Source organism: Saccoglossus kowalevskii, chromosome 13 (assembly GCF_978046115.1).
Source record: "Saccoglossus kowalevskii chromosome 13, keSacKowa6.1, whole genome shotgun sequence".
In the NCBI taxonomy this organism is placed as follows: Eukaryota; Metazoa; Hemichordata; class Enteropneusta; family Harrimaniidae; genus Saccoglossus; species Saccoglossus kowalevskii.
The window spans coordinates 21,988,418-22,015,340 of NC_140653.1; the positions used below are offsets into that span (position 1 = coordinate 21,988,418).

The window sequence follows — 26,923 nt, forward strand, 5'->3', positions numbered from 1 at the left end:
ACCGACTTTTAGGCCACCATACACCTCCACTTCTTTCCCATTTCTCTCATCATTGCAGAAGAAACGCTGGACAGCCACTCTGGACAATATGTTCTCAAAGTTGTCTGGGCGAAACTCGCTTGCCGCTACCGACTACGGCAACCGAGGAGGGTCACGACTAAACCTTTTCATTTACCATACAATTATTTGTTTTTGCATTTAAAATTTGATTTCAATTACCATTTTCATGAGATTTTGACTTAAATTAAAATTTTAACTTGTATTTGCATTTAAAAGTTCATTTGCATTGGGATTTTGACTTGTATTTGCATTTAAAAGTTTATTTGCATTTAACATTTTACTTGCATTAGATTTTGACTTGTATTTGCATTTAAACTTAATTTACATTTAGATTTTGACTTGTATTTGCATTTAAAACTTAATTTACATTTAGATTTTGACTTGTATTTGCATTTAAAAGTTCATTTGCATTTAACATTTTACTTGCATTAGGATTTTGACTTGTATTTGCATTTAAAACTTAATTTACATTTAGATTTTGACTTGTATTTGCATTTAAAAGTTCATTTGCATTGGGATTTTGACTTGTATTTGCATTTAAAAGTTCATTTGCATTGGGATTTTGACTTGTATTTGCATTTAAAAATTCATCTGCATTAAGATTTTTACTTGTATTTGCATTTTGAAAAAGTTCATTTGCATTTTGAATTGCATTTGTATTTTAACTTTCACATGCACTTGCATTGAGATTTTGACCTGCATTGAGATTTTGACTTGCATTTGCGTTTGAATTTTCATTTGTTGCACTTTCACCCCTGACCCCTAACCTATACAGTTCGACCAATCGGCGAGTTCCATTTTGAAGATTGGTAAAACGTGTTCGTGTTGTGTATGTAAACCACTGTTCTGGATTAGGTATAGGTGAGTTAACACAATTTTGTTGTCGCGAGAGTACAAATACGAGTGCACGCCATTTGAGGCTGAATCGATTATTTATTTTTATAACGAGACGATCTATGTAATAACAGTTGATGAAGCCAGAAACCAATGTACATGGTTGCCGTTCTGTAGCTCTTGCTTTCACTTGTCGTTTCTTGTGTTTCCGTGTTTTTTTCTCTTGTTTTATTTGTTATTGTTGCGGTAGTTATTTTGTCCATTCCATCGTTGCGTGATTGACAGATCGTGTATGTCGGGATTCATCTGGTGTGGCAATAATCCCACGACGTTCAAAACTATAATTTACCCTGCCGGCGATAACAAAATGAACTGAAAATGACATTCAAGTCTGCTTCGTGTTCAATCTCAGAACAGTCACTCTACTAGGGTGACTGTGATCTCAGAAACCCAGATCTGCAACTTATTATTTGAATAAGTATTATATAAGGCTGGGTATGTTGGTCAACACGTCAACAGCCGGTAAACGGCCCCGACGAAGACATTGTAGGCCAATAATATTACTATAAAGTAAACCGCCACTCCGATGTTAAATGGGCGTAATTGGTGCGAAATTTTATCTTTACCGTTGAAAAACTGTGATTTGTACTATTTATTTACTATTTCCTGTGTTCAATAGTTTACAATTCATATATTCATATTTACAATTCATATATAGCGCCCTCATTTGGCAAGCTTAGAAATGCAGCAATACTATAGATGTACGAGTGTGGATGTACACAAAATGATAATTTATGTGTTGTCATATAATGATTAACTGATATAGATATAGAGTATTTCACGCTTGTGCCAACATTTGTTTAAATTTCAATACAATGATACATACAATGTATATTTATTATTATAATTAATTTTGTGTAGGCAAAAAATTTAAGGAAACCCACAATAACTCATGAATTGGGCATTTACAATATCATACCAATCATGGTCATTGTATTCCATCCCAAAATAATATGTTGCCTTTGTTACAGCTCTGTCTGTTCTTTCAAACGTGTTGATTCTATATAAGTAAATCTGCAAATATTGTTTATTAACCTTGACCTACAAATCACTCTCAATATTATGCTCAGAATGATGAATTAATACACAATATGTTAAGGGGTTTTGGATGTTATCATGAATATAAACATTTTTTTTATGTTATCTAATGTCTTTTATTGAGTCTAGTACTGTATATTTTATTTTAAGTTTTGGGAAATATTCCAACATGCAACTTCAACTAGATTAATTTTGTTTTGCTTCATAGTATTATGGATTTGGACCATGAGGGTATCCCTCGTGGTGGGTGTGGATGTGGCTGCAATCAGTACAGAAAAAGTGCCGCATCTAATAGATGTAGAACTTGCGAATGTGTGGCGAGAGATCATGTAAGTTCATGAATATATCTTTACAAAAGTATATTACACTTCAGGTTTTTGTCCTTTGTAATTTCAAAGACACTTTATTTGGCTATCGATAATTATGTGGTGCAATATGTCTGTTCGTATTTATTAGTGTGCTGGGTCATGTAAAAAATGCCGATGCAAAGCCTATGAAAATAATGTGGCCATTCCAACAGAGTGTGTTGTTTGTGGCCATGGAGTTAATCACCATACACCAGGGAAAAAAATCGGTGAGTTTCCCAGTTCTTTTTGTAAGCTGCAAAATATTATTTTTCAAAGTTTTTTAAAATAAAAAAAAAATATCTTTCACAAAAAAGATATGCATCATACAAATGACCAAGGTTTAACATTCTCACTCAAACTGCTGCTCTTCAAATACATACCCGGCATTGCATGTATTTGGGAGCTTTGGTTTGAATATTATAAGCATTAAACATAATACTAATTGTATAATTTTACCTAAAAGACAGTAATAGTAAAAATGTTTATTTTTTGTACAGTATCTTCTGGTGCTACATCTACAACTACATCTGCAGGAATGATGGATGGTGAGTATTTATGCATATTAATTAATTAATTTTCAACTTTCACACTGATATCTCAAGTACTAATCATCACATTTCAATGAAACTTTGTACATGGATGCTGTAGGACAATAGACAAACCTGATTAATCTGTACATATTAATTATCTAATTTGCATAATTAACCAATTCTAAGCTATCACACTGATATCTAAAGTACTAATTATTCCATTTCAATGAAACGTAGTACAAAGATACTCTAGGACAATGTACAAACCTGATTAGTTTGGGGTTAAAATCTGTTCATATTAATTCCCTAATTAGCATAATCATTCATAATTTATCCACTGATATCTAAAGAGCCATTCATTAGATTTTGATGAAACTTGGTACATAGATGATCTGGACTAATGCACAGATTTGATCAGTTTTGGGTACAAATCCATGCATATAATTAACCTAATTTGCATAATCATTAGTCAATTTTCGGCTTTTCCACTGATATCTCAGATACTGATCATCACATCTCAATGAAACTTGGTACATAGATACATAGAACAATGCACAGACAGATATGTGAAATAATAATTACGTAATTTGCATAATTAATCAGCTTTTGATATTTCAGGTACTATTACATCATTACACTTCAATGAAACTTGGTACATAGATGCCCTAGAACAATCCAAAGACCTGTGTGCATATTTATCAACTAATTTGCATAATTAGTTAATTTTTGGCTTTTACACTAATATCACATGTACTAATTAATTCCATTTCAATGGAATTTGGTACATTGATGCTCCAGAACAATGCACAGACCCGTTCAGTTTTGAGTTAGAATCAGATAATATTAATTACCTAATTTGCATAATAAATCATAAGTTTTGGTTCTAACCACATTTCAATGAAACTTTGTACATAGATGGTCTGTGACAGTACTTATTAGTCCCCGTTCGGACGCAGTCCGAAAACGGGGACTTATGTTTTGCCCTGTGTGCGTCCGTGCGTCCGTGCGTCCGTGCGTCCGTGATCACCTGTATCTCGAACATGCATGGACCGATTAAGTTCAAACTTCACTCATACATCACACATTATATGGGACATATGCACATGCATTTTTTTCATGATCCGATTAACAATAGCCGAATAGCGGCCATTTTAAGGCCGAAAATGCATCAAAATCGCACATTTTCACCATTCCGGACCCGGATCTCAGTTATGCATGGACGGATTTTGTTCAAATTTGGTACATACATTAAACATAATAGGACCTTGATGCACGTCATTTTTTTTTTTGGATCGGGTTCGAAATGGCTGACTGGCGGCCATTTTGTTTTAAAGAATTCAGTTCTGGATCCGTATCTGAGACATGCTTGGATTGATCGAGTTCAAACTTCACACACACAAGGTACATCATGTCACAAATATGTATGTGCATTTGTTTCATGATCTCATTAACGATAGCCAAATGGCGGCCACTTTAAGGCCGAAAATGCATTGAAATCGCACATTTTCACCATTCCGGACCCGGATCTCAGTTATGCATGGACGGATTTCATTCAAATTTGGTACATACATTAAACATAATAGGACCTTGATGCACGTCATTTTTTTTTTCGGATCAAGTTCGAAATAGCCGACTGGCGGCCATTTTGTTTTAAAGAATTCAGTTCTGGATCCGTATCTGAGACATGTCTGGATTGATCAAGTTCAAACTTCACACACACAAGGTACATCATGTCACAAATATGTATGTGCATTTGTTTCATGATCTCATTAACGATAGCCAAATGGGGGCCGCTTTAAGGCCGAAAATGCATTGAAATCGCACATTTTCACCATTCCGGACCCAGATCTCAGTTATGCATGGACAAATTTCATTCAAATTTGGTACATACATTAAACATAATAGGACCTTGATGCACGTCATTTTTTTTTCGCATCAAGTTCGAAATAGCCGACTGGCGGCCATTTTGTTTTAAAGAATTCAGTTCTGGATCCGTATCCGAGACATGTCTGGATTGATCAAGTTCAAACTTCACACACACAAGGTACATCATGTCACAAATATGTATGTGCATTTGTTTCATGATCTCATTAACGATAGCCAAATGGGGGCCGCTTTAAGGCCGAAAATGCATTGAAATCGCACATTTTTACCATTCCGGACCCGTATCTCAGTTATGCATGGATGGATTTTGTTCAAATTTGGTACATACATTAAACATAATAGGACCTTGATGCACGTCTTTTTTTTTCGGATCAAGTTCGAAATGGCCGACTGGCGGCCATTTTGTTAAAGAATTCAGTTCTGGATCCGTATCCAAGACATGTCTGGATTGATCAAGTTCAAACTTCACACACACATGGTACATCATGTCACAAATAGATATGTGCATTTGTTTCATGATCTGCTTAACAATAGCGGAATGATGGCCATTTTAAGGCCGAAAATGCATCAAAATCACGTATTTTCACAATTCCAGAACCGGATCTCAGTCATGCATGGATGGATTTTGTTCAGATTTAGCACAATGTGTTGTACATATGCAGGTGCATTTCGGTCATGATCTGCTTTGAATGTATATGTCACTCAAATATGAACGGAACGGGGACGTGTCATTGACAATGACTTGTCTTAATTCATGAATCTTGGTACATATTTACTCTAACACAATGTGATGATCAAATTAGTTTTAGGTTTATATAAATCTATAATATTTACCTAATTTACTTTTCAGCTTTCCACTAATTTAGTTAGGATTAATCATCACATTATAATGAAACTTTGTACATGTGTACCTTGAAACAATATACAGACCTAAATCTAAGCATAATAATTGCTTAATTTGTATAATAATTCATTTGGTCCGTTGAAGTAATCCATGATTTGTTTAATGTTGATAAACATGCATATTGATTATCTATTATTAGCCTATTTCTTATATCTAAAAAAACAGATTTACCAAATTGAATTCATTGCAGAGGTGCTCTGGAACTAATTAAACTAAAAACCATGGATGAACAATCAAATGTATTTTCTGTATGTATTATAAATTTTGATAATTAATGTGAATCACATTTTTTTCATGCTATGCATTTCAAATAGCAATTTCAAATTGGTTGCCAAGCTTCTTGTTTGAAAAGCAAATCTTAAATTTTGAATTAATTTTAATGTATCTCCAATACTCTCAGCACACCGGAGTTCTTTCTAAGCTTTCTTTAATTATTATTCTAGAAACATGGGGAGATATTGCAAATAAGCAAAAAAATATTCGGGCCAAAAACTTAGCCAAACGAAGACCATGTCAGCGAGAACTTGTGAAATGTCCAAAGGTAATTAGTAATTATAAGCACTAATGTGTCCAGAAACATCTGATGTAGTAGATTTAGTAACTGTTTTAGCTCAACTAGATGTTGGCTGTTGTGGAACAAAATTCTTCATAAGGCCAGACTTTTATTATCCCATATTTCGCGAACCCGCCGAATGAACAGGAGCCGAAAATGAAATAAAAATAAAATTTTATTTCAGTGTAATTTTTACCGCTCGCCGCTTAACAAATCCAAGTTGCATTTGCGTGGGAGTATCATGATCAAAGTACCGAAGTCTCGCGCAGATGAGAAACAAGGTTATACATGGAATAACATTTTATTTCATTTCTTCTCTCCGATCAATGATCTCATTTACAATTCTTTGAGAATCACACAAATCTAATGAAAAAAAAGAATTAATTTTTTTTTTTTTTCGCCCTCCTCAAAAAAATTGCCTCATAAAAACTTGAGAAACAAGGAATAAAAAAAGTCTGGCCTAAATGACTATTTAAAACAACTATTTGAGATGCTTTCATATTTGGTGTGTCTTCCTTTAGATTTTTGGTAAACCAACAGTTTTGGCAGAAAAAAAAGACATATATGTAAGATGCTTCAGTGGTCAAATTAGTTTATATGTTAATGATCTGGCATAGATAAAACTTTCAGTTAATGTTAAGCAATAGTATTTAAATACAAACTGTAGATTTTTTCAGTCATCCAATATATAGGAAGCTAGTTTTGATTTGCCTACAGTCAAAGTCATACTTGGATGTACATGACTGTTGACAGTTTAAACCACCAATGACAATATATACTAGTACCTTATTTTCTTTTGTTTTAGACTCTGACAATCACAAAGTTGATGTTCGATGGGTCAAAGTACCGCAAATGCCCAGGTTTGAAGGTCTTGGTAAGTTTAATTATTTTATTTTTTTGGTCGATTTATATTTTTTGTGCACTATATTATTACCATTAGTTTCATGTGAGAAAGAAGTAGTTCACACATATCAACAATTAATTTTTTTTACTATGTTTATTTTCAGTTTAGTCACTGGTCACTTCAACATACAGTGTAACTCTAATTTTATTCACTTAATCACTGGAATTTAATAGGCCCTGTACTGGAAAATATACTTAAACTTTTTATCAGGCAGTGTCACCATACATTTAAGATTTTTATTTTGTGATATTTTTGTCCCTGTCAGGTGCAAATCAGGAAGGTGTGTTTTGGTGTCCATCTGTTTGTTCAGAACAGATTCAAAATGTTGTTTTTAAGACATGCTATTTCTGAGTGTATATATGGGCCAATCACATTTAAACATCATTCATACATCTCACAGTATGCACTTTTGTTCTATGATGGGTGAACACTAGCAGTTTATAATGTTGAAAATTTATTGATCAATCATACTGGAACTGTATGGACAAATTTAATTCAAATTTGGTACATTTGGTATATAATGCATGTGAATTTGTTTCACAAATCTGATTTTAAATGACTAAATCATTGCAAATTTGTTAATGAATATTATTCGCAGGCTTGCTTTAACTTATTGTGGTTGTGTATACATACATTGTGTTACACATATTCATGTTCTGATTCAAAATGTCTGGCTTGTATCTGTTTTGTAAAAATGCACCAGGTTCAAGGTTTTTTTGGAACTATAGATTTTAAACTTTTATTAATGCTAGCAGTCAGACCTCATTCACTATTTCATTCATTCAGTCTGTCATATTGTTTATTTAAAATGTTTTTATTTTTATGCTATATATGCTATATATAACAGGCACTAATATTCATGTTCTGTTTATAGGTCCCATTCAATCAGCCATTAACAGTAGAAAATGTAAAATCAAGCTGCTGTGATTACTTTCATATTCCTCAAATTACCGGTACCTCATGTAAAATTATGGGTGGGGTCTTAGGACCAGAATTCACTGAAGATTATCAAATACAGGGGAAAACTTGTTTTCATTTTTATAAGGTAATATAATGTTTTACATGAACAAAAACCACTCCAAGAAGGTATTTTCTGAGGGAAATAATTTTGATGGTCATTCATGTATTTAAACCTACATCATACATTTGTCAATTGCAAGGTGTTCATTGCCTTTTTTTGATGACCCTAAAATAACAAAATTTCATATTGAGAAGCTAACCTTTTACTTTTGAGTAACATTCATGTTATTCAATTTCAGGAATCAAAAGATGTAGATGAAGATGAAGATGACGATGATGATGATTTATTAAGGTATTAACTATATAGTTATAAGTAATGTGTGCAGCAATATTCATTTGATTTAAATAATGATATTATTTGGGGCACGTTTGAAAATTTGACTTTTATTCAAGATCAATCATAAAAATCTTTATTGTCTCATTGGATATTAAATCTAATACATTTTTCTTTTTCAACCCACAAGTTCTGAAGTTAATAGCAATAATCCATATGTGGTTGAAAACGGTGAGTATAGCATAAATTCAATGAGTATAGCATAAATGTTCCATGAAACTTGCCTTATTTTGTATGTAATAGCTTTCAAGATAAAATTTCATTTTGATTATTTTTGTTTCCGCTTACAGAACATTCAGCTTCAGCACAGCTGTTACATTTAAGTCAAACTCACGGTAAGAATGTTTTTATTTTGTCCTGATCTTATTATTGTGAATAAAGTACATTGAGGTGAGCAGAACAAATACTATTCAATTTGAAATGCTTTGGGAAGAAAATAACAGGCAATTCTCTTTTATTATTACATTATTCTAAACCAACATTGCATATACATAATACATAATGATGAAGTTTAGATGAATGTGTAAAAGGAATAAGCTAAGTTGTGGTAAATTATTTAGGTGTGAAAAGAAGATCCAACACCAAATCACTGGAAATAGAACAATTATCACGTAAGTTAAATTAAACCATAAAACAAATTAAGCAGAACAGAACAATTGGTGAAGAGGCAACAATCAATGCACAATGCCTCATCTAAATAAAGCATGGAATCACATTGTGGATGGCCTAAACTATTTATAATATTAAGATGTGGTTATTCTTGTCCTGAAAAGTCAGCATTCACTATTTGGTTTTTATGGATTCTGTTTCAGGGCTGTATTTTTGGCATGACTTGACTGATCTCATTCAGAAAATTGGCTCAAGTTTGAATAGCATGTCTTTCATATAAGTGTCTACCATAATAGTCATGAAGACATAATGTTTTGTATTGTATCGGCTGTCATAATAACCACACTAACTTTGCAATACTGCATGAATTGTTTTCTTTCACATATAATGTATCCTTTTCTTTGGCATGTCTGGTGTTTATCTCACCAAAGTACTAATGAACTTGTTGTATTGCAGATGTCAAGAGAGCTGTTCTTAGTGAAGATGTACCAAAGTCATCAAGTAAGCCATAATTTATTTGGATTATAGCCAGTCCAAAGACACTAGCTAGACAATACAGGGACAGGAACAAAACAACTATAAATGTTAGCAGACCATGAAGGATCATGTTTGCTGCTCACATAACAATATGGAGATTTTGTTTTACCATCAATGACCATGCGTGTTTCTGGAATCAGATCATTCTCGGTTATGATTATAGTCAACAATTGTAGTCATTGATGGTCAAAACATGATCGATCATGATCATGGATGTAGACACCCAGATGTTCAGTTATGTAATGATCTTCCACTTGAGCTTGCTCAGAGTAAACCTGAGCACCATCCTGAGCTTTAACTTGAGCTTGGATTATTAAACGAAGTTGGAGCGCAAAATCTGAGCAACTAGAATCAAATCATTGCCATTACACGATACCTCAGATGCTTGCATAAATAGAACAAGGTGCACCAAGAGATATCTATATATATTGCATTATCACTTTGTATGATTTGTAGAAACCCTCTCACTGACGCCTGTTAGCATTGATAATAACTTTGAATTTTGTACAATCCATGAGAAATATTGTCCAACAGAATCCTGAAATCAAATTTAGAAGATTTTTCTGATGTATTATAAACACTGTTGTGTGCATACAATAATGAAAATTCTTGGTATGTTTGATTTGGTGATTCACAACTATTTTCAATGCTTGCTAGCTTCACTGACTACCGTATTTTAATTTAATGAACATTAAAATGTATTGTTTCTATCACAAACCTGTGATTTTAGAGTCCTGTGAATATATGGTATCTCAAATATTACCGGTAATCCCTACTAAAATTAAACTTCCCCTTCAGTATCTAAGTAAGATGTGTTCTGCATTGAATACAAAGTTGGAATGCAACTTAGTGTACCAGTACATTGAAAGACTAATCAAATTGCTATTCTCTGAAAAGCTATTAATGTAGCAACAGGGGAAAACCTGAGTTAAAAATTGATCTGTCATTTATAATAACCTATACATCATCTGAAAGCTTGGGTATAAGTGAATACAGTATGTTTTCCCCTGTTGTTATGTCATCTTTTTCATACTTACTACTCCCATTATATTTTTATGCTCATTATTATGGGTTCAAACCATCAAGATGCAAAAAAAAAAAAATAATTAAGTTATTCATTATGATATTTCATTTTCCATTATATACTGAAAACATTCCTCTCCCATAATGCATTGCACATATGTGCAGTAACATGTTCAGTAGTTTAACAATTTAATTTGGCTCGAACTCAAATTGGTAACGTAATTTACTATTTTATAAGTTTCACATAAATTGTTGTTTTTACTGAGTACCTGCAAACCAATTTCATTTTTTTCTGCATGTTTCACTCACATCCAGATCGGCTTTATGTCATTTTATAAACATTATTGCAGATTTTATTTCATATAGTTGGATTATCAGTTAATATATTTTAGTAATCAATTTTGTTATTGTTTATTATTATAATTATTTGGAGCATGCAGCTGTTAAACAGAAGAAAATTGTTCTAAATTTAAAATTGAATTACTGTTTTGTTATGCAGTAGGGTTAACTCATTTCATGCAGTTTGGCAAAAGCCTGCAATGTACTCCTCTTGAGAAAAACTGTAAGTAAAATGTTGATTTAGAATACTAGTTATTACATTCTTTATCAGGTCATGTAATGAAATATAATTTCTTTTTCATTTACTTTTAATTATTAAGATTTTCCCAATAGCTCAGAGTGAGAAGGCTAGTCTTAACCCTGAGTTCTGTGTTAAACACTGGGAATTATCCCTGATAGCAACCCAATGTTTAGGTGAAAAGGTGTGAAAGCCATGTAAAACATAAATTACCACATATGATGCTGAACAGAATAGAGATTCAGCCCACTGATAAGAAATATGTACAAAGTAGTCTTAAGTGCCCTCCATTTGTCAGCAAGTGTGAACAAGGCTATAGATACATAAAGAGAGACCTATATAGTGATTATTGTTAAATCTGCTACATTTATTATATTATCATTTGCATGCCAGTTCCTAGCATTAATATAGATGGTGGAGAGCATATAGTAGATATAATATAATAAATTTTAACTACTTTATTTTAGTATACAGTTTATTTTCATTGATTTTGCTGAATGTAAAATATAGGAAAAAAGGTATATTCGCTGAATTTTATGAAAATAATTTAGTGAAAATAATGAAAAAAAATTAAAAGCAAACATAAAGCATTTTACAGTATATGGAAGTGTGAATTAACTTGTATGTTTGTTTTTGAATATTTTATCACTAGATTCTACTGGTTCCCTGTATTTAGTGCAAATAACATCTGATGGGATAAAATGGAAGGAAACCTCCTTTCCCATCAAATACAGAGTAACTTCCTTAATTGGAGAAGGGGGAATGAGAAACTGTTATAACTGTGACTTGTTGTCATCAAATGTGTTGGACACAACTCTGGCCTATGTGGTTAAGACTTACAAGGATTCAACAATAAGAACAATGTATGAAATCCACTATAAGCCGCATTTATCAAAATCGAAGAATGAAGCTATCATCTCTATGACTAAAAAGGTAAAGACTTTTTCCTGTATTGCTGGTTTTTAGCTATACTACTAAGTGTAACTTTTTAATAATATAGTGAATTGTAACCATTATTTTCTCAATTAAATTATCATATATCTAGTCATTAACTTTTTTTTGTTATTATTAGGAAAGTTTTTCAGCTCTTAAAATTAATTGGCTGTGGAATGGGATCTAATTTTGATCATATTCTTTTTCATACAGGAAGTGCAATCTCAAATGTCAGCAAGAATGTTGTCTTTAAATTTCAAAGACGTCATCCCAAAAGAGTTTGGAGAAGCGCCAAGGTATTATCAAATGAGATGTGATATACATTCAGTAATTGTATTACAAGTACCATATGCAGTATTATCTTCATGTTGTAAACTTTGTTGTGATTAATTTCCTGAAAATCTTAATGGTTCTAGTGTCAGACTTACCTTTACTGATCAATTTATTTAAAATTTTCATAAACACATCATGCAACATATTCTGGCGTCCACTCAAAGATGTGAAATGTTGTCATTACAAGTTGTGAACATGAATGAAAAGTGATGATAATGTAGATTTTTTTAATGTTATTTACTGAACACATTGTTGTTAATGTTTCTTATCAGAATCATTCCATGTTATATGATACAAGACAACAATAGTCATCATGTGTACGTGTTAGAAGAAAAATTAAAAGGAAAATTTGTTAAGTACATGAATAATGACGGAAGAGTATACAAAGATTTAATTGAGACAGAGCATGGCAAAAAAATATCAGCTTTTTGCCATTTTGTATATCATAAGTACAACCGTAAATTGATGGTGGCTGATCTGCAAGGTTTGTTTTATTTTTAAATTTATTAATGAATCATGATGTGTAGATGATTGTATGTTGCTGAACACTGCTTGACGCCTTTTCAAATCTTGGTAGTATTTTATTGTCCTATATTTCTTTAATAGAACAAATAGTACAGACTGACATGTTAATGTTTTGTTACAGGCGTTGGTCTCTCACTGACTGACATTTCAATGGCAACTTGGGAAGTTGGTGATTTGGAAACACAAGAACTGTAAGCTTATGTTTTGTACCGTCACTATCTCATTATGTATAGTGAAGTTATTAAAATATTTTTGTTTACTTCTTGTTGGGTTCCCAAAAGTTTTAAGGTTAAACACATATTTGATTATTTACATATAGTTATAGTACTTTTTTTTTATATATATTTTCACTCGCAAAATCTACACTAAATTATTATTTTATTATTATTACATAACCAAAATAATATGTGCTAAGCATTAAGTCACAGTACTCTGCTTATACTGTTCATCAGTTATATTACATATTATTATACATCTGTCACCGTAACGCCATAATTTACAGCGTGTTGTAATTTTGCGGTATTTTACAGGGTATTTTCATCCTTCCATATATATGGAAATGTGAATTCCAAATATGGTATGATTGCGCGCGTAAGCGTCCTCTAATAATAAAAACAAACATGGCTGCCACCGGGGTTTGGCTGGACTCGATCCACACAAAGAAGTTAGCAGATTCTGTTTTTGGATTTCTGCATTCCCATGATGTATCTTAGGAAGTAAAAGATGTATAATAATAAGGTTATTTTGAAGATACCTCAAAGTATGCACTCAGACAGTATGCTGTTGCACTGTACTGTCTTCTTGCATACTTTGAGGTATCCTCGTAATAACCTCATATTGTATTTCATAGTTTAGCACTACAATATATAACCTTGTAAATTAACATATTTTGCCTCTCAGAATTATACCTTGCCATTCCATTCACTCATTTCTAGAATATGCAACCACAATAGTTACAATCAAAATAATTGTTAAATTTTTTTATGCTAGGTACTTTGGATGTGACAACATGTCACAACAAGCTTTAAACAATTTTTGCCAGGAGCATACCTGCAACAGCTATTGCAGACTCTTGAAACTGAAAGGTATATTTAGTTCATTTATGTCTTTATAAAAGTGAGTAACAGAAGCTATACATACATGTACACTAGTAATCTGCTAATGTTGACATTGTACATATGTAAATCACCCTAGCTCTGAAAATGCATTATTCTGGTAGTACAGGAAATAAAGATGAGATTATGTTCATCATGGAGGTATAAACAGTTTATACCTCCATGGTTGGATACACTTTCACTATTTATAAGTGACTATCCCTTACAAAAGTTTCCTATAGGATTTTTATAATCTTATAGGATTTTAAAAAATCCTATAGGACTTTTCATGAAATCCTATAGGACATGTATAGTCCTATAGGACTTTATGTAAATTCCTATAGGAATCAACAAGTCCTATAGGACTTTACACTGCCAGTCCTATAGGACTGGTGTGTGAGATCATAAGTCCTATAGGACTATACAATTCCTATAGGACTTTACACTGCCAGTCCTATAGGACTGGTGTGTGAGATCATAAGTCCTATAGGACTATACAATTCCTATAGGACTTTACACTGCCAGTCCTATAGGACAGGCGTGTGAGATCATAAGTCCTATAGGACTATACAATTCCTATAGGACTTTACACTGCCAGTCCTATAGGACTGGTGTGTGAGATCATAAGTCTCATAGGACTATACAATTCCTATAGGACTTTACACTGCCAGTCCTATAGGACAGGCATGTGAGATCATAAGTCTTATAGGACTATACAATTCCTATAAGACTTTACACTGCCAGTCCTATAGGACTGGTGTGTGAGATCATAAGTCTTATAGGACTATACAATTCCTATAGGACTTTACACTGCCAGTCCTATAGGACAGGCGTGTGAGATCATAAGTCTTATAGGACTATACAATTCCTATAGGACTTTACACTGCCAGTCCTATAGGACAGGCATGTGAGATCATAAGTCTTATAGGACTATACAATTCCTATAAGACTTTACACTGCCAGTCCTATAGGACTGGTGTGTGAGATCATAAGTCTTATAGGACTATACAATTCCTATAGGACTTTACACTGCCAGTCCTATAGGACAGGCGTGTGAGATCATAAGTCTTTTAGGACTATACAATTCCTATAGGACTTTACACTGCCAGTCCTATAGGACTGGTGTGTGAGATCATAAGTCTTATAGGACTATACAATTCCTATAGGACTTTACACTGCCAGTCCTATAGGACTGGTGTGTGAGATCATAAGTCTTATAGGACTATACAATTCCTATAGGACTTTACACTGCCAGTCCTATAGGACTGGATATTTCTACATGTAGAGTAAGTTACCTAGATTCATATCACTCCCCTACAAAAATATTGTATACTATCATAAGATGTCAACATTTTTTTCAAATTGAACTTTAGTCAATCTCATTACAATCAGTTGTATTGTACGGCATGTTTTTTATTGCATTTATATTTGTTTTTATCCATCTTGCATCTTCAAAAACTCCCAGTATATTAAGATAAAATTTTACTTAATCAGATTGATATACGTTATTTCTATAGACTTTTAAAAGTGTTGTCAGCACATTTTTAAAAAAATATAAACAAATACTGATGAAAAATCATTTGTAAAAAATTAAAAATATCCATTTTTAGTTTAATTTCCTTTCAACTTTCCAAATGTCTATTTTTATCACACAAAAACAGATAGTCTCTAGTTTTTCACTGAATTGTTAAAACTTCATAAAAAGATTTGAGTAATTTTAGAACAAATAACATAGACATGCACCTCAAATTGTTTTATTTTCACTTGTGATCTATGTTTTTCTTTGCTATGTCCTAAACCTGAGGAGTTGTCACGCAACACGTGTTTGAATTTGATGTAAATAAACAATCTGTTGTATATGCCACTTAGGACTCAAGTTTCAAGGACACGCTTGCGACAACCCCTCCGCTTTAATATGTCGAGCACAAAGAGAACTTTCAAAAATTTAACAGGGACTACCAGTATGTCATTTTCAATGACTTGTTTATTATGTTATATTTCTTGTTTCTCATTTGTGATTAGATTAAAACTATTTGTTACGATTATCTATTTGTATGTTTACAAATTGTCTGCGGTTAGGTCGGTTATTACTACTTTACCTATCTATTTCTACAGACATGGAGCCACTTGTGGATCTTATTGATGAGCAATTAAAAGGTGAAGGTTTGGACTGTGAGTCAAACATTATTGTAAGTACTTCTCATGATTGTATTATGTTTTATTATAATATTTTGATTATGTGTTATAGAGCTGTGTGTTAAGTTATTGCATTCCTGATCACCCCCAACCAGCATTGAGCATTTAATTGGTTCTTCTATGCAGCTCAGTCCCATAATGTACCTGGTAATCAATAAACACTTGTAAAATTGACAGTGATGATTGTATGTTGTACATGTCTTCTTTTTTGAATTTGGGCAAAATGGAATGATTTATTGTTCAGAACTTTTCTCAAATATACTTGCAAATTATTGTGTACCATGTACACCTTTAAAACTTAATGGCACTATTGCCGTAAGGGTTAAATCTTATTACACCTTCAAATGTAAAAGTTGAATGACTAGCATGAGTCACAATTGTTTATAAAGATCAAGAACTGTTTCTTGCAGTTTCCATACCTAGATCAATTTCATGCTCATCATATAAATACCATATGTTAACAATGGTACAGAGGCTAGCATGTTTGTCTCATATCAGAGAGATTGTGGGTTTGTAGCAGTATACAGTTTGCCCTGCTTTCTAAACACATGGTAACATAAACATTTGTCGAAAGTGTAATAACATCAATGTCCAGAAAGAAAATCATAGCATAGGATACAATCTATAATATAAGCTTTCGGTCATTTATATTATTTCATTTGAACTGTGGTTTAAATTTAAAAAAAAAATTGCTATATAGGAATGGCCTCAATTTTTGTATATGATATACCTGCTAAATTGTGATGAATCAAATAGAATGACGGGACTGTTATTTTTAATTCATTCAACATGCTACAAGCAAAATAAAGATAAAGATTCTTATTTATACACATATTATTTTTCAAAGCAGGGTTTCCGAAGTCCAGATAAGATCGTTGATTGAGTTCTCAGTACAACGGAACAAATCTTTATTACTTGACGCCTGATTTACACTGGTGCCTGGATCTGAAGAACCATTCACAATCATTGAATTTCAACAAAACTATAGTGCTCCACTCCACATATGTGATTAAATTTGTGTTGAAACTATGCATGTTAATTGCCTCATCTGCCAATAAAAGTCAGTGTATAGTTGCTAGGGTATAACCTACAGACATAAGTTTGTGATTGAGGTCTGTGAAGGTTTATTATCAATTTGCATAATAATTACCCGATTTACAGCTTTTGGATACAGTCCAAAACTGTAGAATGGAACGATCAAGTTCAAATTCACACATTAGACATTATATTGGAAAATTGTTCATGCATTTTTGTTGCAATATCTAATCCAAAATGGCTGACCGACAAAGGCTGACCTTTGTAAATGGTTTTACAGAAGTAAACAAATCTCAGCTGACAAACTTATTGTTTATTTCTTTACCATGTTTTTGTTGCCTCTAGTACACTCTGTATTAGAAAGTCTTTGATTTCATTTTCTAAATAACTCTTTAACTGTTCAAAATGTGCATTTTCCAACCTTTGTACCTTTCAAATACAATACTGAGAACCAAATAACTACTAAACACATACCCATATGTTTCTATTATTAGTCCCGTTCGGACGAAGTCTGAAAACGGGGACTTATAATTCGGTCTCCGTCTGTGCGTCCATGCATGTGTCCGTCTGTCCGGAGTCATACTTCAGAATCCTTTGGACCGATTCAGTTCATTCTTTGCATGTGCCTAGTACTTTATGTGGGAAATATGCACATGCAGTGGTTTAGCGATTTGATTCAAAATGGCCGACTGGCAGCCATCTTGTTTTTTGAAAATGATGTATTTTGGACATGCTTTGTCAGTTTTCATTCAAACTTGGTAGATGTTAGAATACATGTCCATGACAATTTCTTTCGCAATTATATCAAAGATGGATGACTGGCAGGCATCTTGTTTTTTTTTTTAAATGTGGTATCTTGGAATGCTTTGTCAGTTTTCATTCAAATTTGGCACATACTTTATACATGTTAGGATACATGTCCATGACAATTTGTTCCAAAATCGGATCAAGGATGGCCGATTGACAGCCATCTGATTTTTTGGCCTTACTACTATATTTCCAAGATTTATGTACCATTTTCATTCGTATTTGGCACATACATCATACATGTCAAATTGTTTCATAATCAGATCAAAGATGGCAGAATAACGACTGTTTTTATTTTTGGCCTTATTACTATATCTCTGTCACCCATGTATCATTTTCATTGATATTTAGCATGTCATAAATGTATACATGTACATGTCAATTCAATTTGATCAAATATGGCTGACTGGCGGCCATCTTGTTTGTTTAAAATGTGACAACTTGGACATGCTTTTACTTGTGATCTATGTTTTTTCTTTGCTATGTCTTAAACCGGAGGGGTCGTTACACAACACATGTTCGAATTTGATGTAAATAAACAATCTGTTGTATACGCCACTAGAAACTCTAGTTTCAAGGACATGCTCGCGACAACCCCTCCACTTTTATATGACAAGCACAAAGAGAACTTTCAAAAATTTAATGGGGACTGTGTAATTTTATTTTAAGTCCAGTTCCTGATATGTTATATATTCTAAAACATTTTACCACATCAAATGTTGGAAATATCGCTGAAATTGTTATGGAATTTGTTTTATATACGAGATACATACTCATAGTATTACATGAATAAAATGACACATTTGTTTAAACAAACTCCATTTTAATGTGTTACATATTCATTGAAATAAATTGTTCATGCAAGTGAATGTGTTTGTTTATTGATCTCAGAAGTACACCTACAAACTGTTGTAATTTGTTATTAAATAGCGTGTCAAACTTGGTTAGAATAAATCCCTTATTTTATTGCTACCTTATTGTGACTTGTGTGGAATACATGTATGTTAACCTGCACTGTTTTTAAGTCTCTGCTGAATGAGTCCAAAACATTGATTTGTTTTCATTTGACCTTCAGCAACATTAATTATATTCTATCAACATCTTTCATTGTTTACAATTAAGAGTATAAAAACTAGACAGGGACTATGTCATTGACAATGACTTGTCGTACACTAAACTGCACCCTTACTAGTCATTGTGTAAACATAACACCAACCAATAGTAGGTAAATTAGCTATAAAGAAATGTGGCATAGTCACAAGATATATTGTTTATTAATAGGCTAACATTCTGGAACACAAGTGAAGGACAGAATTTGTACATGAATTAATCATATTGGAGATTTCAGTAATATCGACTTTAATCACTGGCAATTAATACATGGGAAATAAACTTCTGTCAATAAATATAATCAACTTGAAATGATCAGATTAGGGTATAGTGGCTTTATAAGATTGACACAAAAATGAAATGACTGATTCGATGACCATACATGAACACTGTAATTCAGTTTTGAATAGTTAAACTAGGTAACTGCCATCTGAAGTAAACTAATTTTAAAAACTGTAAACAAATAAATATTAAACTGTGTCCACTACTGCAGACTGATAAAAATATACCTGATTAAATCCTGTGATCAGTTTAAACTAATTTTGACTGATGGTGAATCAAACTTTACAAAAAACTGCTACTCGCCGAAAGTCACTTCAGTTTCAGATGACTATATATATATACCACTTTATTGTAACCAGTCAAAATTGGTATTTTAGAAATCTTCAGGTTTAAAAAATATAGATTGACAGTGAACTAAGAAAGTTTACATACTGTTCACTAATACTAAAAACAAATAATTTTAGACAGATTTTGAAGTATTTTCACCACAATATGTGCTTAAATCAGCATTCTGTTGAATTTGAAGGTAAAACCATGGCTAATGGTTTATACTATCTATGTACATGTTGACGCAAAATGATCTCTAAGTTCAAGATAACATTCTCTTGCATTTGAAATGTTAACATCCAAATTTAATTGTTTAACTTTCTCTCTAAAATCTTCCGGTAGATAACCATCTGTATGTTCATAAAAATTGTGTCTTCTTTCAATTTCATCAATGTCTGACTGACGAGGTTTGAAACCACATTCAATTCCCCCTAAAATAAATAAAGGTAATCGATAATATGTGGTGCCTGTATGAATCAATTATTGGAATTTCAGAGTATTAAGTAGTGGTAATCTGATTGGTCCTTGCAAGCAGTATCACAAAATACGCCAATATCTAAAGTTATTGCTGGTTTTACACAATATGCCTTGAACTATATTAATTTTAATAACTCTTGTAGTTTCAGATAATGAGAGCAACATAATTTCAAAATAGACAATTTCTTTTATGCAAATCACTGCTCTACTATGTTTTGAATCTGTGCTCATAACAAATTAAATGAAAATGACTACAGTCTTTTAATAAATCTTATATTCCAGGTCCACTTATCAGATATATCTCCTTCCTATATATTGAACAATATGTCAACTGACATTGCATATATAACAGTTCCCATGCCCAGAATAAAGTCGTATTGCTTTTTAAAAATATACCGGTACTCAATTGTATTATTATAATAGTTCATATTCACCATGATTCTCAGGGAAATTATATATGTCCTCAGGAATACCACAAGGTCTTAGGACTCTATTTTGTTTACGTATACGATGTGTGTTCCATTCATCTACAAAATCATCCAACTCTTTCTTAATCAAAGGCATATATACAGCTGTGAGGCACATTCTAAGAGGAAAACAGCAAGATACATAGACTGTTTCAAGATGTGTTCAAATTGACTGACAGAGGAAAGCTGCAGAATGATTTGTATAGGTAATTATAATAATTTAGGTAGTAAGATAAAGGCATGTATACCTGCAGCCATAAACCAGTTATCACAGCAACCAAAGCTTCTACCTACATAATGTTTACATCATGATTAGGACACACAGTAATACAAATTTCATACAGACACTTCTACAATTTACACATTGTTGAATGAAATTGGAGACACTTAGGAGCCGAAAAAAGCAACATAATGCATCATACCTGTCGTTGCTGATATCAGGGTCATAAAGTTCACTGCATTCCAGGTCCTACAGGTGATGAGTGTGATATTTAATTATTTGGTAGGGTGTCATTAAATAAATGATAACTGCATAACTGTGAATTTTACCACTTTGGTACAGATATATCATAATATATCACAATTTGGATTGTTGGCCTAGGGTAAAAAATATTGTCATAGTAGCCAATTGTTGATGCCAAGTAGATTTTTTTTTCTGTTGAGACAAACTATTTCACAAAAACTGTGAATTTGTAAATGTAAATAAAACTTCAATGATTGAAAAACCTGTTTTCTTATCAAACAAGTGTTCCAACAAACAATTCATAAAATACTTTGTGGATTTGTCTAAAGTACTACATTGATTGGTAATGGTTTCATACTTTCTGAACTCGTGGAACAATTCTGCTCACCCGTTTATGCATATATTATTTAACACTTTCTCAAAAACAGATTAACAATGGGGCAAAAAAAACCCATAAACTATTAATTAAAAACTAACAATGATTAATTGTATACATATTTTAACACAAAATAGTGCCAGTGTTATATTTGTTAAAATATGTACACATGTAAAAAATGCGCAAGTTGCATTCTATTTTAAACAGCAATCACTATAATGGTATTAAACTAGTCACCTACCCCTTGCATACATACAACAATTTTTAGTATAATCTCACCTTGAATTCATCTATCCAATATTGAGCATTGTATTTTCTTAGCTGTGCCCACCAGCTTTCTATACACTGTTAAAATAGTGTGAAGTAAAATAAATTAAAACAACCCTGTTTATGGATAAATCACATACAGGTGTGCTCCCAGGCATTAGAAAACAGAAAATTATTAATCCTTTTTTTTCAATTATTGTTGGTGGTGATATCTGCTTTCTAGACCCTGATAAGTATCATGAAACAGCTTTAACCATAATTTAATTATAAAGAAAGATAAATAGAAAAGACACTGTTCAAAGCACATGCTTTATAAATTTATCATACAATGTCTCAGAATGATTCTGTGCTTACCAATATACCGGTAATCACACAAATGTCACATGTGACCATCCATTATAAACACTTATTTAGTTTCTCATAATGATGTACTATTATTATGATAGTAGGTGTAGTATGATGACACATGATGGTACATTTTTCATTCAAGCTGTCTGTCTGAATATAATGTTATGTCTCTGCAATTATTGCACATGATTAATAAGCAGTTCTTTACAGCTATCTACTAGAATTGTAAATTGTGTATTCCATGCTTAATGTTTATAATATACACAAGCATTAGTCATTCAATTTCTCATGGTTCATAACAGTAAGATTTACACACGAACAATCATATACAAAAAAAATGTGATATATACTGGTGAGGAAATAACTAAGTTGCTTACTTGATTGGTTATTGAAGACCCGTATACATGTACATCCTTGACATCCGTATTTCGATGCAGAAACATCTGACATTGAGCAAGTAGACCAACTTCTGTTCCGGCATCAGACCGTGTTCTTCTTGGATAAACTAGGAATGCATTTATGATATCACTGATATCAGCTTTGTAGCTTTAAAAAGTTAAAACTGTCTAATAACTATCCATGTCACATCAATTAGTGTAGATGAACAAGAGATTATTTTCTATCAAGATGCCATATTATCATTATGTTAATTTCAATAAAACAAATCAATTACCATTTTCTGCAATTACAGTTTCCCAAAAATAGAGTGCAATACGATTTGGGCTTTTGTTAGAAAGGTGTACTCTCATCCACAAGATTTTTCTTGAAAAGGAATCAATGCATCCATGTACTGCAAAGGGAAATTTATTCCGTTTATATCCAAGCAATTTGTCATAGCCGTCTAAATGCCAAGACCAGTTTGGTCCCTACAAAGAATATAAAAGGTATACCAGATGCCTAAAATTACTATGTGTTCAAACAGTAGAACATGCAATTTAATAGCATAATTAAGTTATAATGTTTGATATGGAATAAATGTGATTTTTTTAAGAAAGCATTTTTTATGAAATGCATTGGTAGCAACCAGTAAATTACTTGTATTTAGTTACCTTTGAAAAAAAACGTCGCCTTTCCCCTATCTGTAATCTGCCACAGCGTCTTTTAAGCATCGCACTATAGTTCTGCTCCACCATGATAGCTTCAACTTGATCTCTGTGAAACAATTAAATGCAGCAATATCATTATTTTGAAAATACGATATAACATTAGGAAAACAATGAACAGTTACATGGAACAACAATTTTCATATCTATATACTAGACACAATATTATGGATGTCAACATCATATGTCATGAATGAAGATACCTTTTAACTAGCATATGGTGATGTTGTCTCAATCGCTGGTACATTCTTTTTATTCCAACAAGTTTTCTAGCTGTTTGCAATTCTTTCTGAAAAAAAAACAAAACATTCATATGCTGTGTCAAACTATACTCAATTATAATAAAGTACAAAATGTAGTTTGTTTAGTATAACATTATTTTATCCGACCTCATACATCATATGATTGTTTAAATTATTATGATGAAAAACTATGCTTACTTGCACTGCTCTTCGAACATTATCAGGTGTATATTCTCCATGCCTTTTAATATTCCAATCTTTCAAGCGTCTTTTTAATGTACTAAGACTAAAAACAATTATTAAGAATTGAAGAGAAACAAAGATTATTCTTTATGTGCAGAGTAAATGATTACACATTTCTAACATTTAGACATACTAACTTAAAGATAAAACAATCCAATGTCTAGCAGTAAAACCCATAAACATTTATTACCTCCAGGAAACACAGTAATCTTTTTGCAAATACAACAACAGTGTCATGTTGTCTTTACCGCGCTCCACAAGTGTTCGTAAATAATCTTCCATGTCTGAAATAAAAAAAAAATATGTTGTATTTCAAATTTATTCCAAGTGACTTGATACCGAACATGCCAGTGTTCTTATTAGTTACATTTAACGGCAACGGTCAAAAGCATCAACATATTCATTACGTGATAACACTTCATAATATACACGTAAATGTAGTATTTTGATAATCTTGACACCAGAGGGCGTAAAATCAATAATAAATGTTACCGGTAATTTTGCATTACTACCCATTCTCCGGGCACAGTCGACTGGCCACCGTCACCACTAAATCTTTATACATATTATAGTAGTATTAATTTAAGAATGGACTAAATATCACTGAAATATTGTTGATATACTCCGTTCGTATTTAACGTATTGCCTGTCGATTGTAACATAACACTCTCCAACACTGGCGGATTCATCCAAGTACTTCACATTACGGCTGGTAGCCCTGCGTACAGTGCTGTGTGTACGGGGACGCGTTCGGTTGATAGATGTCCCCACTATCAACCGAACGCGTCCCCTTACACACAGCACTGTACGCAGGGCTATACGGCTGGCAGCCTTGTCTATGAATTTCAAATAAGTACAATGCATCAAACTCGCCATCAATATAAGCGTGTATTCTTGAAATGCGCTCACGATAAAAAATTATGTTAACTCACCTGTACCTAATAGTTTTGCATCCATAACCAGCACAGTAATAATATAGATAACACGAATACGCTTCGCTACTCTGAGGTGCGAAAATGGAACTCCCCTATTGGTCGAGCTGTATAGGTCATGGATCAGGGGTCAAGGGTCAAAGCGCAACAAATGAAAATGCAAGTCAAAATCACAATGCAGGCCAAAATCCCAGTGCAAGTGAAAGTGAAAATGCAAATGAGAGTCGAAATACAAGTCAAAATCCCAATGCAAATGAACTTTTAAATGCAAATACAAGTCAAAATCTCAATGCAAACGAACTTTTAAATGCAAATACAAGTCAAAATCCCAATGCAAATGAACTTTTAAATGCAAATACAAGTCAAAATCTCAATGCAAATGAACTTTTAAATGCAAATACAAGTCAAAATCTCAATGCAAATAAAGTTTTAAATGCAAATGCAAGTCAAAATCCCAATGAAAGTGAAAATTCAAATGCTAGTTACGGTAAAATCTCAATGCAAATGACTTTTTTTAAATTCAAACACAAATCAAATCCCAATGCAAATGACTTTTTTTAAATTCAAACACAAATCAAATCCCAATGCAAATGAACTTTGAAATACAAGTCAAAATTCCAATACAAGTATAATTCTAAATGCAAGTCTCAATCATTTCTCAATGCAAAAAAATTCAAGTCAAAATTTCAGTGCAAATAGACTTTTGAATAGAAATGTAAGTCACAATTTTAATTTAAGTCAAAATCTCAGTGAAAATGCCAATTGAAATTAAATTTTAAATGTAAAAGCAAATAATAGAATGGCAAACGAAAAGGGGTAGTCGTGACCCTCCTCGGTTGCCGTACTTAGATTTAGTATAGGAAAGTATGGTACAATTTATATTAATATTAATATAATTGTACCATACCTTCCCCCGTTACTAAACCTAAGCTTCGCAAACATGTTATGTTCAGTCACAGGATATCCAACTTTTATTTAATTAAAATGCAATTCTACGTTGTATTGCATTGTAATTGAGTTTAACTCCAATTAAAACGCAACCCTATATAGGATCACTTTTTAATCGAGTTCATGTCGCAACTATATTAAAAGTGAATTCAACTATATTAAAAGTGAATTCAATGTGTGGCGATACAACTACGGTAAGACGTGTATGTGTGTGTGTGTATGTATGAACTTATGAGTGTCTGTTTCACAGAGTTTCTACTCTCACTAAGGACCATTTTTGGCGCATTTGCTTCTTTCTTATACTTAATTAAGTTATTTGTGCTCGTACAGGGCTGTTCACACAACACGTACAGCTGGGTCAACTTTCTTGAGATGATTTGAATTGTAGTGTAAACTGGTACAGGGGCGGCTTTGGAAGTGGTTTCACGGTCTTTTGACCCATTTGTGCAGCATTTAAGACCATCTTCTGCTCTGTATGTACCTGATATGTTGAGAAGTGCTGCAGGGTGCTGATGCCCGTCCCATGCAAAACAGACTGAGAGGATGCAGTTGCAGATGATGGATTGTAATCAATGTTCAACCCCTCCTGTTGTGAAGACTCCTTTGATGGCTTGAAAACGTAGAACGAAACCTTCATGTTCCCAACACACAATGCCCCACTCTGCAAGTGTATCCACAAGATACCTGTTTCATGTGCACCTTCATTGCTAGCATGATGGATAATAGAGTTTCCTGTTCACGTGGATGGCGTAGCACACTCTGTAGATTCGATGACACTTTGCCTACAGAACTATACATGATCATTTGAGCCAATGACGATACAATCTTCTCTGAAGAAGCAGGAGGTATGTCAACAGCAATACCAGGACCATCTAACAACATATGCAAAAAGGATCTCAACAAAAGCACAACAGAATCCGCTTTTGGGTTTATGTTGAAAGAACCAGAATGGCTGCCTTTTGTCCAACATATCTCTGCGAAGGATCTTCACTGCCTGTGCCAATATTCTCATGTCTGTTCTTGTGTCGTGCTCTTCATCTCCTAGAGCGCTTGTCTGAGGTCCTCATCAAATACCAAACCCGGCTACCAGATGGCTTTTGGATCGCTTTGATATCAGGTATACGACTGGTAATATCATATCATAGTCGTGTTGTATGGCATTGACTCTGAGGGTAACCAAGAGATGCAGGACGCTTATCAT

General features: G+C 32.9%; 2 protein-coding genes across 7 annotated transcripts; one reads left to right on the top strand and one right to left on the bottom strand.

The window, feature by feature from the left end:
- The first annotated feature begins 269 nt into the window (after positions 1–269).
- On the top strand, positions 270–19,114 carry LOC146735079 (uncharacterized). Of its 5 annotated transcripts, none has more exons than XM_085507067.1 (20): positions 270–921; positions 2,201–2,321; positions 2,449–2,566; positions 2,837–2,884; positions 6,101–6,198; positions 7,016–7,084; positions 7,989–8,159; positions 8,374–8,426; positions 8,599–8,639; positions 8,759–8,803; positions 9,029–9,079; positions 9,534–9,578; positions 11,137–11,199; positions 11,867–12,147; positions 12,361–12,443; positions 12,753–12,964; positions 13,127–13,196; positions 13,996–14,090; positions 16,215–16,288; positions 17,143–19,114. In XM_085507067.1, exons 2-20 carry the CDS (start codon positions 2,205–2,207, stop codon positions 17,176–17,178), a joined length of 1,770 nt encoding a protein of 589 aa, XP_085363193.1. In that variant the 5' UTR covers positions 270–921; positions 2,201–2,204; the 3' UTR covers positions 17,179–19,114. The 5 variants fall into 5 exon arrangements, with proteins under 5 accessions (XP_085363193.1, XP_085363195.1, XP_085363196.1 ...); XM_085507069.1 differs by having other exon boundaries at positions 17,146–19,114; XM_085507070.1 differs by lacking the exon at positions 11,137–11,199 and having other exon boundaries at positions 271–921.
- Positions 19,115–19,479: 365 nt separating this feature from the next.
- On the bottom strand, positions 19,480–25,580 carry LOC146735080 (uncharacterized). 2 transcript variants are annotated; one of them, XM_085507072.1, is made up of 11 exons: positions 24,775–25,580; positions 24,033–24,126; positions 23,798–23,885; positions 23,561–23,646; positions 23,304–23,406; positions 22,928–23,120; positions 22,632–22,759; positions 21,919–21,984; positions 21,223–21,269; positions 20,768–20,919; positions 19,480–20,287 (listed from the first exon to the last, which is right to left on the bottom strand). In XM_085507072.1, the coding sequence occupies exons 1-11, from the start codon at positions 24,797–24,799 to the stop codon at positions 20,085–20,087; spliced, it is 1,185 nt and encodes a 394-aa protein (XP_085363198.1). In that variant the 5' UTR covers positions 24,800–25,580; the 3' UTR covers positions 19,480–20,084. The 2 variants fall into 2 exon arrangements, with proteins under 2 accessions (XP_085363198.1, XP_085363199.1); XM_085507073.1 differs by lacking the exon at positions 19,480–20,287 and adding an exon at positions 21,049–21,090 and having other exon boundaries at positions 20,827–20,919; positions 24,775–25,479.
- Positions 25,581–26,923: the final 1,343 nt, after the last annotated feature.

What these genes read in the sequence shown, in the direction of transcription:
- LOC146735079 (XM_085507067.1), top strand. Translation starts at nt 2,205, where the DNA reads ATGGATTTGGACCATGAGGGTATCCCTCGTGGTGGGTGTGGATGTGGC. An exon ending in ACATTTAAGTCAAACTCACG is followed by an intron (nt 8,804 to 9,028) that starts GTAAGAATGTTT and finishes TAAATTATTTAG; the next exon opens with GTGTGAAAAGAAGATCCAAC. An exon ending in GATTTGGAAACACAAGAACT is followed by an intron (nt 13,197 to 13,995) that starts GTAAGCTTATGT and finishes TTTTTATGCTAG; the next exon opens with GTACTTTGGATGTGACAACA.
- LOC146735080 (XM_085507072.1), bottom strand. Translation starts at nt 24,799, where the DNA reads ATGGATGCAAAACTATTAGGTACAG. An exon ending in TGCAAAACTATTAGGTACAG is followed by an intron (nt 24,127 to 24,774) that starts GTGAGTTAACAT and finishes TTTTTATTTCAG; the next exon opens with ACATGGAAGATTATTTACGA. An exon ending in ATGTTCGAAGAGCAGTGCAA is followed by an intron (nt 23,647 to 23,797) that starts GTAAGCATAGTT and finishes TTTTTTTTTCAG; the next exon opens with AAAGAATTGCAAACAGCTAG.